This window comes from Capricornis sumatraensis, chromosome 4 (genome assembly GCF_032405125.1).
Source record: "Capricornis sumatraensis isolate serow.1 chromosome 4, serow.2, whole genome shotgun sequence".
NCBI lineage: Eukaryota > Metazoa > Chordata > Mammalia > Artiodactyla > Bovidae > Capricornis > Capricornis sumatraensis.
Window position 1 is genome coordinate 147,602,983 of NC_091072.1, and position 14,052 is coordinate 147,617,034.

At 53.9% G+C, this 14,052-nt stretch overlaps 2 protein-coding genes across 4 annotated transcripts; one reads left to right on the forward strand and one right to left on the reverse strand.

Moving 5' to 3' along the window:
• The first annotated feature begins 7,121 nt into the window (after positions 1-7,121).
• SPSB2 (splA/ryanodine receptor domain and SOCS box containing 2) lies at positions 7,122-9,393 on the forward strand. Of its 3 annotated transcripts, XM_068971344.1 has the most exons (4): positions 7,122-7,243; positions 7,411-8,159; positions 8,603-8,672; positions 9,114-9,233. In XM_068971344.1, the coding sequence occupies exons 2-3, from the start codon at positions 7,496-7,498 to the stop codon at positions 8,653-8,655; spliced, it is 717 nt and encodes a 238-aa protein (XP_068827445.1). In that variant the 5' UTR covers positions 7,122-7,243; positions 7,411-7,495; the 3' UTR covers positions 8,656-8,672; positions 9,114-9,233. The 3 variants fall into 3 exon arrangements, with proteins under 3 accessions (XP_068827445.1, XP_068827444.1, XP_068827443.1); XM_068971343.1 differs by lacking the exon at positions 8,603-8,672 and having other exon boundaries at positions 9,114-9,393; XM_068971342.1 differs by lacking the exons at positions 8,603-8,672; positions 9,114-9,233 and having other exon boundaries at positions 7,411-8,427.
• Positions 9,394-9,625: 232 nt separating this feature from the next.
• Positions 9,626-13,057, reverse strand: TPI1 (triosephosphate isomerase 1). The gene is made up of 7 exons (XM_068970869.1): positions 12,832-13,057; positions 11,578-11,701; positions 11,378-11,462; positions 11,166-11,298; positions 10,806-10,891; positions 10,334-10,421; positions 9,626-10,202 (listed from the first exon to the last, which is right to left on the reverse strand). The coding sequence occupies exons 1-7, from the start codon at positions 13,055-13,057 to the stop codon at positions 10,084-10,086; spliced, it is 861 nt and encodes a 286-aa protein (XP_068826970.1). The 3' UTR covers positions 9,626-10,083.
• Between the last annotated feature and the right edge of the window lie 995 nt (positions 13,058-14,052).

The following is a 14,052-nucleotide window of genomic DNA, read 5'->3' on the forward strand; positions in this document are numbered from 1 at the left end:
TCATCTGGCGCCCACCCAAAGAAGCAGCAGTTCCTTCCCGTGCTGGGAGGAAAATGGGCTTACTTAGCGAGGGCCATCTCCAACGTGGCACAGGAGTATGACCTCAAGAAATCACACATGCAATTGAGATTCAATAGATGTGTGAAGACAGGTCATCAGGTTCTTCTGCTGTTACAGGGACAGCAAGGTACGTGTGAATCTTAAATCAGGAATGAGAACACACTAAACTTATTCCTGGAAGAAATGAAGCAGAAATAGGTGCCTCACAATGGCCATACATGGCAGAAAAGGAAAAAGAAAAACTTAGTCTTGTCATAGTTCACACTTCGGCCAGACAAGAGGGCGTTGGGATGGAAGAATTTCACAACTAGCCAAGGATGGCATAACAGGTTTAGAAACCAGATATGTTCCAACCGTTTATGAGGTTGTATCTGTGGTGGAACCTACCCAGGACTACTAAGAAATATTGGCCAAAGCGCTGTCCCCCAGAATATAGCGAGGTTGGTATCTTCTGAGGGGGACTTGTCCGACTGCTTTTATGTTTCCAAACTAGAAGCTCAAGACCCTGGTTTAAAAGTAAGGAAAGACTTTGTGGGGGCTTCCTGCTGCCTCAGCAGTAAAGAATTCACCTGCAACGCAGGAGAGTCGGGTTCAATCCCTGTGTCAGGAAGATTCCCGGGAGACAGAAATGGCAACCTGCTCCAGTATTCTTGCCTGGGGAATCCCATGGATAAAGAAGGCTATCATCCACGGGGTCTCAAAGAGTCAGACACGACTGAACAACAACAAAATGAGCTCATGACCACCTCTTCCACCTCCTTTCCTGGAGGCAGTGAAGCAGTGTGTTTAATAAAGCCAGAGAGTTCTACAAAGATACAAATCCCAGTGTCCTTAAAAAAAAGTGTTTTTTTTTCTTTTGTACTCCAGCATTTCAAATGCATCCTGGGTAGCTGCAGTATTTTTCTTGATTTGCTTTTACAGTTTACATCCTAGAAGCTAAGTTGGACATCAGAGAGAAAGGCCTTGGCTTTGTCATTGCCGCTCACAGGCAGCAATACCACTCTGCAGTCCCACATGCTTTATGAATGTGCTCATAAAGGCATTGAAGTTTTCCTCCCCCTAACATCACCCCATCCTTCGTTCTGCTGTAAGCGTGAAGTTCTGTTTCAAAGTCACATGCATGAGGCTGAGCTTCCTCCTTGAGAGCCAGGGAGAGCTGATCCTGGGCTTAATGTGGTCATCAGTTGAACAATTTGAAGATGCTCCAATATTTCCAGTTGCATCTTTTATATTCAGCAGGCATGGAAACAAACCTCAGACAGTCCTTGCATGTTGGGAAGAATGTGTTTAGAACTTTAAGGGTTTTCTGTTGACAAGTGAAACTCACTGAGTGACCTAGCAAGTGGATCGTGGTGGCTCTGTGGGAGAAACTGAAATACACGAAGAACAGAAAACCAGTAATAAAAAGCTGAGGAACTGATAAAGAGAAAGAAAACTGAACAGCTCAAATTTTCATAAACTTGTTAAAGCGTTCCATGCTGTAAATAACTGAACGATTTCATTTCTGAACAAAATCCCTCTGTGGCGAGAAACCTGAAAATTACATGTGGTTAAATCTATACATTGTAATTCCTTGTAACCCAACAATTCTGCACATAAGTATGCCCCCAACAAAAATGAGCTGCCTAGGTCCATTAAAAGACTCCTGATAACTGTACACAGTAGCTAAAGACGGAAACAGTTGTGGTATATCCATACAACATGCGTATGCCCTGGGCTCAGTTTTGTCTGACTCTTTGTGACACCATGGACTGTAGGCCACCAGGTTCCTCTGTCCATGGCATCTTCCAGGCAAGATTACTGGAGTAGGTTGCCGTTTCCTCCTCCAGGGGATCTTCCCGGCCCAAGTCTCCTGTGTCTCCTGCATTTCAGATGGACTCTTTATTTGCTGAGCCATCAGGGAAGCCCACGCTTACAGTGGAATATTCAAACAACTATCATTTCATGCAACAACATGGATGACTCTCACAGACATAATGTTGAGGAAAAAACAGGTCAGACACAAAAGAATACAAAGAATACATACTGTATTGTTTCATTTGCAAGAAATCGATGAAGTCAGTAGTCAGTTCAGTTGCTCAGTCGTGTCAGACTCTGCCACCCCATGTACTACAGCACACCAGGCCTCCCTGTCCATCACCAACTCCCAGAGCTTACTCAAACTCATGTCCATTGAGTTGGTGATGCCATCCAACCATCTCATCCTCTGTCGTCCTCTTCTCCTCCTGCCTTCAATCTTTCCCAGCATCAGGGTCTTTTCCAATGAGTCAGCTCTTCCCATCGGGGGGCCAAAGTATCGAGGAAGAGGTAAAGCTTTCTATAGAGCTCAAGCAGGAGGTAGCTTTAGGGGTGTTGTGTCAGGGCAAGAAGGAGCTGCCTGGAATGCTGGACATTTTCTTCATCTTTTTGCTATATATAAATATGTAAAATTCCCTGAGCAGTTTCAGGTTAGTATACTTTGTATATGTTACATTTCAGTTTAAAAAAAAAAGTTAAAATTACTTGTAGCACCGTGGGATATTTGACCTATTACCAGCAAATTGAGGAGTTCAAGAGTCAGCAGGAATAATTGGTGAAGAAGCATTGAAACCACTAACAGCTGAGCAGGTGCAGCTTCTCAAACTGAGCTAGAGTTGGCCTTGGATTAGGCTTGGTATCCGTCTACCAAGACATATCTTTATTTTTGTTGTCACACTGGCAAGAATATCCAGGTTGGGTGGATGACAAGTGTTCAGGTTCACATCTTTCTTCTTCTTTCTTTCTGTTTATAATTTTTTCTTTTTCTTCTTTTTTTTAATATATATTTGGCAGCGTCATCTTAATTGAAGCATACTGGATCTCTATGGCATCATGTGGGATCTTTCTGTTTAATATGGGTTCTTTCTTTTTAATTATAATAATATAAAGGACTTTCCTGATGGTCCAGTGGTGAAGACTCCATGCTTCCAGTGCAGGGGGTGTGGGTTTGATCCCTTGTCGGAGAACTAAGAGCCCACATGGGGCATGGCAGAAAGAGAAGAGAAAAGAAAATTATATTCTCTACATCATTGTATATGTACTGCCCTGTATTGTATTTTACATGAAGCCAACATATGCTGCAAAGAGTCTGACACAACTTAGCAACTTAGCGACTGAACAACATCTGCTGTACCTAATAGATGGGGTAAGTAAGGGATTTTCAAGGGTAACTATGGCCCTTTCTTTCTCTACCCCCTAAAAATGTGAAGCGTGTAGCACAGTGTCTGGCATCCAGGAAGGACCTTCAGCCTGGACCCCCACCTCCTACAGCACACACGTGCTCTCTCACTAAAGCTGCCAATGACCAAAACCATTGTGTATGTAATCAGACTTGAATTGTCTGCTGTGTCCTCCTTGTCTTCCTACTCTGCACACTCTCTCCAGGGCCTCTCTTGATTCTCGGAGTTCAACTCCTGGCTGATACACTTCCCAAATTTATATCTCTAGTCCAGGCTTCTCACTACCCCACCCCCCATCCCCAGGCCTGCCATTTTCTTTTTCTTTTCCAGACTTGCCATTGTCAAGCATGTTCTGGATGGTTCCACTGAGTTGTTCCAGCACCTCAAAAACCCGTCCTAAAGTGAACCCACCATCTCTTTCTCCCACCCTCCTGCTGGTCCCCAATGGTTCCTCTTTCTGTCATCTCCACCTTCACTTGTGGCACCACCTTCTAACAAAGTCTTCCTGGCTAGAAACCCCCCTTTTGGATTTTCCTGGTGGTGTAGTGGTTAAGTATCCATCTTGCAATGAAGGGGAAACAGGTTCCCCTAGTCTGGGAACTAAGACCCCACATGCCTCGGGGCAACAAAATTCTTGCGCAACAACTACTGAGTGTAAGGAGAGCATGGAGAGAAAGAGAGCGACCGGGGCATTCAGGCAGGGAAAGATTTATTATAGAAGAGAGAAAATGACTGGCTTTAGAGAAAAACCAGTGCCCTCCCTTTACAGCCAAACCTTCTTAAACCCCATCGGTGGGAAATTGTGCCCTGAAGGGAGGGGGCCTTAGTTTATCTTTAGCCCACAGCTGGGGTCTTGTGATCATGTAGTCTGAGGGGTCTCACAGCTGGCTGGTCACGTAGTCTTGAGAAACTGGCACCAGCAGGGAAAAACAGGATATCGCTTTAAGGGAAAAATAGGATGCCACCAGGGCAATGTGGCCACTGTGACTTCATCCCTTGTTTGTCAGGTCACCACAATGGGCCATTTTTAAACTATACCCTATGTATGAGCCCCTTGTGGACCCTAACACTGAGCCCACAAGCTCTAGAGCTGATGTTCCACAACAAGAGACGCCCCACCCGTGAGGTCAAAATGAAAAAAGGAAACCTCCCTTTCTCTCTTTCCTCCTCCTGGCCTTAGCATCCAATCAGTCACCAGATCTTGCCGTTTCATCAGTGTTTCTTGAATTCTTTTCTTCCTTATTTCAACTGCCCTATTCCAGGCTCTCAACACTCTGTCACCTGGGCCACTGGAACCAATCTTCTTGCTCCCATCTATTTCCCTTGAAGCCTGCTTTCCATTGCTGCCAGGGTGATCTTTCTAAAAGGAGTTTTCCACCATGTTCCTCCCCAGTTTCTTATGTGGCTCCCCATTACCCATCTGTCCTACCAGGTAACATTTTCATTCTTAGGCCTCCTGATCTCACACCCACTTCCCTAGGCTTGTGTCTCAAGCTTCCGTTCTTGCTACAGAAACCCTGAAATCTTCCAAGCGCTACTGCTTCTGTTTGTTTCTTTCGTTGCACTGGGTCTTCATTACAGTGCTCGGGTTCCTCATTGCAGTGACTGCTCTTGTTGTGGAACACAGGCTCTAGGCACGTGGGCCTCCGTGGTTGTGACACACGGGCTAAGTTGCTCCATGGCATGTGAAATCTTCCAGGACCTGGGATGGAAGCCATATCCCCTGCACTGGCAGGGAGAGTCTTATGTACTGTACCACCAGGTAAGTCCTGTATTTTTGTTGTTGTTGTTGTTTTTATGTTGACCACATAAACTGAATGTCTGCTTCATGCAGTGACTCTAATCCAATCTCTGTCCTGCAGAACCACTTGTCAGATAAATTTCTTGTCTTTTTTTTCTTTTTTGGCCACACTGTGTGCCATGAGGGATCTTAGTTCCCTAACTGGGGATCGAATCTATGCCCCCTGCAGTGGAAGCGTGAAGTCTTAACCACTGGACAGCCAGGGAAATCTCTTCCTGTCATTCTTAAAGATTCAATCCACTGTCATCTCCTCCAGGACACTTTCCTTTCTGAACTGCTTGATGCCTGGTTAGCAGTCCTATCCTTTTTACTCCCCTAGTACCTTCTAGATACCCAAAATTTTATCTAACACATGATAAACAGTTTTATAAATGTTCTTGTAACTTCCTTGAGGATTCACTGCTTAGTCTTTAGTGCTCAGCACACATGATTAAATTTGAACCAGAAATTGTTCTAAGTACTTTACTGAATAATCTCACTGAATCCTCGCTAGAGCCTATGCAGTAGATAAACCAATAGTATCTCCATTTTACAGAGAGAGAAACAGGCATGAGGAAGTTAGTATTGGCCCAAGGTCCCCTTCCTACCAGCCTTCAGGCATTCACATCCAGGCAGCCTGGCTCCACAGCAGGTATTGCCACTATCTTATATTGTGCTGAGTCGCTCAGCTGTGTCCAGCTCTTTTCGATCCCATGGATGGTAGCCCTCCAGGTGCCTCTGTCCATGGGCATTTCCCTGGCAAGAATACTGGAGTGGGTTGTCATTTCCTCCTGCAGGGAATCTTCCCAATTCAGGGATCAGATCGGAGTTTCCCTCATTGAGAAATTATTTACTGCTGAGCCACGGATATTGGATCTCTATAAAATGGGCACTTGGGATTTCCCTGGTGGCCCAGTGGTTAAGAATCCGCCTTGCAATGGAAGGGACGCAGGTCCGATCCCTAGTTAGGGAACTAATATCCCACATGTCTCAGAGCAACTAAGCCCATGCGATGCAACTAGAGAATCTGTGCACTGCAATGAAAGATTTCTCATAATGCATCTAAGGCCTGATGTAGTCAAATAAATATTTTTTAAAAGATAAAATGGGCCCTTAGTAAATGTTATGGAAACAGAAATAGCTATGCTTAGTTGAGTGCATACTACTAGCAGACTTTGCCTGGATAATCTCAACCCTGTGAAGTAAGCACCATCATTATTTCCACATCACATAAGAGAAAACAGCTCTGGAGAAGTTTGGCAACCTCTCCAAGGTCACAGAGCTAAGTAGTGCGGTAGCTTCACGCACAAGCAAGGTCTTAACCACTGCACTACCAGATGAGGCCACTAGCTCAGCAATGGATTCATGTGAAGGGTGATGCATGCAGACCTCTGACACCTGCCGCTCAGAGCCAGAAACTCAGGTTTCAGAACCCCAGGCTTACAGCCGGCTGACTCACACCCCAGGGTCAGAAAAAGATCAGCCCAGTAACATGATAGAATCAGCAGCACTTGGAACTAGATGGCACCACAATGGAGGTCCTTCCTTGACCTCGTGTCCTGTATCCTGAGGGGCTCAGGAGCTGGTTGCCGGGAGACTCAAAGTTTTTGAAGAACAGACCTCCAGGGACCTCAAAGCGACGGTACCACGAAAGGGTTAATTCTGAGCTTGGGCTGCCGGGGGGGGGGGGGGGGGGGGGTGGGGTGGGGGGGAGGGGGAGGGTGGACTCCCTAGTGGCCAAGAATGGGTTAAGCGCCGGGCAGATCACCTCGGGGGCGGCCTGCACGCTACCCAGAGGTTAACTGCCCGTGAGTGGCCTCTACGCACCACGGGGCCCCGAAAGCCCCCGCCCCAGCCAAGTGTTAACTACCCTCTAGGGCCCCCGCGCCGCCCCGGGGTCGTGGCCTTGGGGCGCGACTCGACCTGGCGCGGCAGCGAGAGGGTTAACGGCCCTGGAGGGCTTTGTGGGCGGGGCTTTGGGCGGGGCGGGGCATGGGGGCGGGGCCGGAGGCGGAAGCGGCCGGGGTCCTGCCCCCTGCGCGCTTCGGTAACTTTCGGCTCGGCTCCTCCGGAGGGCCGGCGACCTCCGGGCACGCGAAGCCGGGCGAGGTTCGGGGGCGCTGACAGGGGCACGGAGCGGGTGAAGGAGACGGTCCCTGGCAGGCCCAAAGGCGGCGACCTCACGAGTCTCGAGAGGCCCGGACAGGTGGGTGAGGGCAGGGTAATGATGGGCCTAGGAGCTTTGAGGGGAACGAAGAGAGAGAGAGAGGAGCGGTGAGCAAACCTGGGGACAAGGATGGGTGCAAACCTGAGTGACGAGTCCTCTCCAGGATCCCTCGGTTCACACCCTCTTCTCTCCCAAATCCTCTCTAGGTCGATCCCGACCCGGAGCTCAACTTTCAGAAGAGAGACGCCGCAGCAAACCTCTCTCGGGGAATCGTCCAGCTCCTCAACCTCCATGGGCCAGACGGCCTTGGCAGGGGGCAGCAGCGGCCCCTCCACCCCACAGGCGCTGTACCCTGACCGGTCTCGTCCCGAGGGCTTGGAGGAGCTGCTGTCTGCTCCCCCTCCTGACCTGGGGGCCCAGAGGCGCCACGGCTGGAACCCCAAGGACTGCTCGGAGAACATCGAGGTCAAGGAAGGGGGCTTGTGCTTTGAGCGGCGGCCCGTGGCCCAGAGCACTGATGGGGCCCGGGGGAAGAGGGGCTACTCGAGGGGCCTGCACGCCTGGGAGATCAGCTGGCCCCGGGAACAGAGGGGCACCCACGCCGTGGTGGGCGTGGCCACAGCCCGCGCCCCGCTGCAGGCTGACCACTACGCGGCGCTGCTGGGCAGCAACAGCGAGTCCTGGGGCTGGGACATAGGGCGGGGGAAACTGTACCATCAGAGCAAGGGAACTGGGGCCCCCCAGTATCCACCTGGACCTCAGGGTGAGCCGCTGGAGGTGCCAGAGAGGCTGCTGGTGGTACTGGACATGGAGGAGGGAACTCTGGGCTACGCTGTCGGGGGCACCTACCTGGGGCCGGCCTTCCGCGGACTGAAGGGCAGGACCCTCTATCCAGCAGTAAGCGCGGTCTGGGGCCAGTGCCAGGTCCGCATCAACTACCTGGGCGAAAGGAGAGGTGAGGCCTGGTACGGGTGTGGGGCGAGTGTTCGGTCCCTGGTGGCTGTGGTTTGGGATGGATGCTCAGTGCCTTACAACCACAGAGGGAATGGGCCATCATCTGACTGGTTTCCTACCCAGTTCAGTGCCAGGATTGGCTAAGGGACTTCACAGCTGTTACCTAAGTTCATCTTCCTAACAGTCCTAGAGGTAAAAGTAAGTAAAAGATGAGAAAGCAACTTGCTAGGAGGTGGTGAGTCCTCAGAATGGAGGGACACACCCCAGGGATTAGGGCTTCCCAGGAGAGCTCAGCCCCTGGAACAAGAGGTGCAAAGGGTTAAATCTGCCCTGGGCTAGGAGTCCAACTCCAGGAGGAAGAGGACCTGTGGTGCCAGGCGCCCAGGTCGTGTACCTGGCTCTGTGGCCTCTGACTCTGTGACATATACCTACTTCCTTCTTCAGCCAAACCCCAGGAAGGAGCCATTGAGGCTGGGTATCTGGAAGGAGAGCAGTGAAGGAGGCAGGCCTCGAGGTGGGGCTGCAGGCAGGGGCCTCCTTGGGGAACCAGGGAGCCAGGTCTTTCTGCAGTTAGAGTCTTCAGCGGAGGGTGGCTGCCTCTCCCCACTATAGCCCATGGGAACTATTGTAGAGTGAAGAGGGCCTGCCTTTCGCACAGCCCCAGTGCCAAGGCCTCTCTGGATTCAAAGCCTGGGCCAGCCCCCTGTCAGAGCCGCCTTGGCCCCTTGCTTAGAGGGCCTTAGGGCTTCACCCCAACTCTGACTGGGGACGCGTGAGATCTGGGATGCCTCCCCCAGAGCAGATGCAGAACTTAAGGGCACCTTAGGCCTCCCACTCAACCATGGTGGGAGTGGACTTGCAGCCGGAGAACAGGGAACCCGGGCAGGACCCTGTGTTTTGAGGACTTCTGGCTGGAGTCGCACCCCTACTCACCTTCCCTCCTTCTCTTCCCCAGCGGAACCACACTCCCTTCTGCACCTGAGCCGCCTGAGCGTGCGCCACGCCCTGGGGGACACACGGCTAGGCCACGTTTCCGTCCTGCCCCTGCCCCCTGCCCTGAAGCGCTACCTGCTCTACCAGTGACCCGGGGGAACCACATGTGGCCCTGATGCCTTGACTCGCCCCTCAGGGGCAGGAGGCACTGCTGGCGGAGAATGGCTACCTACCACCAGGGAGGCTGCGGGCAGGCAAAGCTGGGTCCCACCCCCACCCTCCCCACCTCAGGTCTGAGTGCCACCGCTCCAGAGCTACCACCCAGAGGGTGGAAGGGACGGAGCTGTTAGTCAAGGCTGTGGCAGCCTGGTACGCAAGACATTTTTGCAAGTAAAAATTATAAGAGATGTGCTGCTGTAGAAACTGGTCTGTGGTATTTTGGGGCACAAGGGTCCCCCGGCTGCCTCAAGAAAGGCAAAGAGATGATGGGGGCAAGTTCAGTGAAGAAGAACACACCACAGGGCTCAGTGCCAGGTGTTTAATCCCCCACTGGCGGGACTGCTCAGACACAACACACAGGCGTTGGCACCGCGGGAGGGAGCAGCGCCCTGGCCTCAGCTGAGGACAGGGCTTTCTCTCAGCCCTTGGCCTCATGGCGGGAGACAGGACAGGACCGGTTCTCTCCTGTCTTCACTGGGGACTGAGGGGACCCACGAGCAAACCACCCTCCCACCTCTCAGCCAAGAAGAAGCCACCTTGGTGACAGGTTTAGTTCCAACGGGTACAGTAAGTGGAGGCGGGATGGTTCTGGTCCCAACCACGACAAGGTAGGGTGTAAACGGTAAAGGAAGAGGTGCATTGGATTCGGCCACAAGAGGGGTCAGGCGACACCACGAGAAGCGTGTGTGGAGGTTGGGGGGCAGTACAGTTACTGGGCTTCTGAGCTAGCTAGTCCCTGGCTCGGCAGGAAGAGTAACGGAGATGGACAGGGCTTATTGTTTGGCATTAATGATGTCGACGAACTCAGGCTTGAGGGAAGCACCGCCCACAAGGAAGCCATCCACATCAGGCTGGCTTGCCAGCTCCTTGCAGGTTGCCCCCGTCACAGAACCTGGGAAGGGAGACAAGAGCAGGACTGGTCAGCGATGAGATGGGGGTATTCCACGCTGGTCTTCAGGTTGAAGGAGGGCTTGGTCTGGTTCTCAGCCCACCCCACCTCAGGCTGGAGCCAAACCCACTTACCCCCATAAATGATGCGGGCACTCTGAGCCACTGCATCAGAGACGTTGGACTTAAGCCATCCCCGGAGCTTTTCGTGTACTTCCTGGGCCTAGAACAAGAAGCCAGACTAAGACCTTCACTCACTGGGGAGAAAACACTGGGCTCCAGTGGAGACAGGCAATGTGGTTTGCAGGCAAGAACCCTGGGGCTTCGATCCCACCCAGGCCCTGGAATGAGTATCCTGGGACAAGTAACTCTCTTTTCTCCTTTTGTTATTTATTTAGTCTTCACGTGTAGCATGCAGGATTGACAGGTAGCATTCGAGATCTTAGTTCCCTGACTAGGGTCAAACCAGTGCCCCCTGCAGCGGAGGCTTAACCTCCAGGGAAGTCCCTCTCCTGTCTTTTAAATGGGTTGGCCCAGGTGGTCTCTGTGGCCATCCAGTTCTATCAAGACAGGGGAGGATGAGGACAGGGCTCCTGGGCTTGGTTACCTGTTGGGGTGTCGCCGTCTTGCCAGTACCAATGGCCCACACAGGCTCATAGGCCAAGACAACCTTGCTCCAATCCTTCACGTTATCTGTGGGACAGAGATCACAGGTCGCAGGGTGAAAACAAGGAAGAACATAACCAGTTGTTTCCCAGAGAATAAGAGTGCTGGTGGCCTACTGCCCCCTGGTGGCTATTATAGGAAAGTGACATTAGAGGCAGGAGTAGAAGTAATAGGAAGGATACAGGATTCCCACCCTCCCCTTTCCTGCATCAGCACCAGATAGGCTCAGGCTGCAGGGCATCCGACCCCACCCTCTGCGTCTCATAGCCCTGGGGTCAAAGGCCCCTTTCTCCAGAGATACCTGCGATGACCTTGGTTTGCTCGAAAACGACCTTCTCAGTGATGCCAGCTTCCCTCTCATCTAACTTCTCCCCAATGCAGGCGATCACTCCAAGTCCCTCTGCCAGGGCATGGGCCACTTTCTGCCCAATCAGCTGTTGAGGAACAGACTTGGTGAGCACCCGTCTAGGAACAAGCCAGCCCTCATCTCCTCCCCCCTCCCCCGTTACTAACCTCATCTGACTCCCCAAAGACATGCCTTCTCTCAGAGTGCCCCAGGACTACCCACGTGGCTCCAAGATCTTTGATCATGCCAGGGCTAAAGGAAGAGAAAAGCCGTGGTTCAGCAAGGAGCCCACCCTGTCGCTGTCCCCTCCATGAGGACAGTGAGGGCTGGGGGTCCCCCTCCCACCCCTCTGCCACTAGCATCTTACCTGATCTCCCCTGTAAAGGCCCCATTGGCCACTTTGTAACAGTTCTGCGCAGCCACGGCAATCTTGGGATCTAGCTTCTGCCGAGCAAAGTCAATGTAGGCGGTGGGGGGTGCGCAAACTACCTCTGAGGATGAGATGGTGACAGACAGGATGAGATCACAGGGGAATCTTCATTCACCAGACCCCATCCTGTGCTCCAGAGTCCCCTCGCCTTCACCACTTTCTTAGTTCTGCTTTTGCCCTTTTTCACCCCAGCACGATCATCTCTGTCCACTTTGCAGCCCAGGCTGGGCCTGTGTACCCAAGTCTTTGAGCCTCCCAGGTAGCCCTGAGAGGCCATGGCCCTTGCCCTGCCCTCTGCTCTTTAGCAGCTGTGGCTCTGATTTCCCCAGGCTATTCTGGGCCTGGGCACCTCTTAGACTCAGCATTCTCTGGGGGCCAACCCCGCCTCCCTTCTAAAATAGCCCATCCCCACCTCCCCTAGGCCAGGCCAGGATTTTCAGCAAAAGCAGAAGGAGCCAACTCCTGGGGTTTTTACTAGGGTCTTTGGGAGAATAAACCACAAGGGGATGCCTCTTGATCAGCCCCGAGGTTCTGTGACTTAGGTGGGTGAGGGGACAAGGACGCAGGCCGTGGGTAGCAGCGAGTCGACCAGCTCCTAGAGGCCTTGAGCTTTCCCGTTTTTAGGCTGGAGAAAACGGTAGAAGCGCGCCTCATTCCGAAATGGCTCTACCCCTTTCCACGGAAGGCCGGAGTCCTACAGGCCGCCGAGCGGGCTGGATCGGAGCGATAGCCCAGGAGGCTGACGCGGCTCGGTTGGGGAGCTCTGCCGACCCGGCAAGGCGCGGGGAGGAGTCTCCGGCGGGCTACGTGCGGCGGCGCACGGAGCCCGCGCCCAGGGGGCAGCCGGAGCCGTCAGGCAGCCTCCACCCCCACGCACCGGGCAGCCGCTGGCCTCTCCCGATCGCCCGCAGGGGCTGGGCTCACCTTTCAGTCCCAGCCGGTGCAGGCCCCGTCTGCGACCCGGGGCCACCCTCCTCCCCAGGACCCACAGCCAGAGGGCACGGTGAGATGCGGCCCCGCCTTTCCCCGCCGAAACACCCCCGGTTCAGCGGCCGCGGAGCTCAGGCCCAGATCCCGACAGTCCTGGACCCCAGCCCTGCACGCAGGGCCACGCGGACCCGGGCTAAGAGAGTTCCGGAGAGGGCGACCACGCCCGACCGCCCACCCCAGTCCTCCCCGGCCAGGGCTCACCGGTGTCGGCCGGCACCTTGGCCGCGTTCAGAGTGTTGATGAGTTCCCCCAGATTGTTCTTCCTCCCGTTCATCTTCCAGTTCCCCCCAACGAAGAACTTCCTGGAGGGCGCCATGGCTGAGGAGCAGGCACGCTGAAGGTCAGGAGCAGCGCGCCCCCGCTTCCACTGGCCGCTTATATAGAGCGCGGAGATGCAGAAACCCGCCCCCTCTGCGTCCTCGTCCATGGCTGGCCCGGCCCGCGGGAGCCCTGCCCCCGGCCCCGCCCGCCGCCAGCCGCAGCCCTGCCCCGGATCCCGCCCGCCGCCCGCGTTGCGAGGTTCTGACGTTACCCCTTCTTGTAGCAACGTTCCACGGCCGTCGCGGGGTCGCTTCGGTCGCTTTCAGCTTGAATTGCCTGACTTTGGGGAGAAGGCGCGAACTGTGCGCCCCGCGCTCAGAAGAACCCCCGCTTCACGGCTGCAGCCCCCCCACCCCGCAGAGGGCTAGAAGGATCCCCAGGGGCGCTCGCTGGCTGGCTGAAGGCCTGGACACTCCACTCCACTCCAAGGCTTGGCCTCAGAGCCGTGAGGGGCATCTTTCCAACTCCGGGAAAAGGAACCCCCCCTGCCCCCGTCGGAGCGGCCACATCCCTGACTGCTGAGCAGGCACCTTTGACCTACCCAGGGCCGGCCCAGCCCCACAGTTAGCTGGGCAAGTAACAGGGTTCACAGGCGGAGCGACGACCCACGTGGGCTGGACACCCCGCAGCTACTGAAGAGGCAGTTCAGAGGTCTGCCCTGCCCCTAGGAGTACCTCACTTTTTGCTCCAGCGGCCAGGGCCAGACAAGGGACTGCAAGGCCTGGTGCCCAGGGCTCCCCACTGGGCACCTGGGGACACTCGAGAACCCACTTGGGCCCCCTCTCATGTGGCCCTCCTCCATGTCCCTGCATCTGACAGCCCCCACCCCTCAGGCTCCCCCTCCTGCCCCTGTGAGCACCTCACTCAGCCCCCAATTTCCCAAGAGCAGTAAAAAGTATAGAACTGCCTACCAGGGGGGCAGGGAGGGGGCGCAGAGCGGCATGGAGGAGCAGAGCCCGCAGTTCTCAAAACCTGACCCTCCTGCTAACCCAGGAAAGACAGTCTCCCCCGAGATATCAAACAGGACACGCTTGAGCCACTGTACTTTTATTCACATCCTGTATTTTGGCATTTTCCAGAGTAGGACGGGGAGAGACAGGG

What these genes read in the sequence shown, in the direction of transcription:
- SPSB2 (XM_068971342.1), top strand. Translation starts at nt 7,496, where the DNA reads ATGGGCCAGACGGCCTTGGCAGGGGGCAGCAGCGGCCCCTCCACCCCA.
- TPI1 (XM_068970869.1), bottom strand. Translation starts at nt 13,057, where the DNA reads ATGGACGAGGACGCAGAGGGGGCGGGTTTCTGCATCTCCGCGCTCTAT. An exon ending in TCTTTGGGGAGTCAGATGAG is followed by an intron (nt 11,299 to 11,377) that starts GTTAGTAACGGG and finishes GTTCCTCAACAG; the next exon opens with CTGATTGGGCAGAAAGTGGC. An exon ending in TGCCCGCATCATTTATGGGG is followed by an intron (nt 10,203 to 10,333) that starts GTAAGTGGGTTT and finishes CTCCCTTCCCAG; the next exon opens with GTTCTGTGACGGGGGCAACC.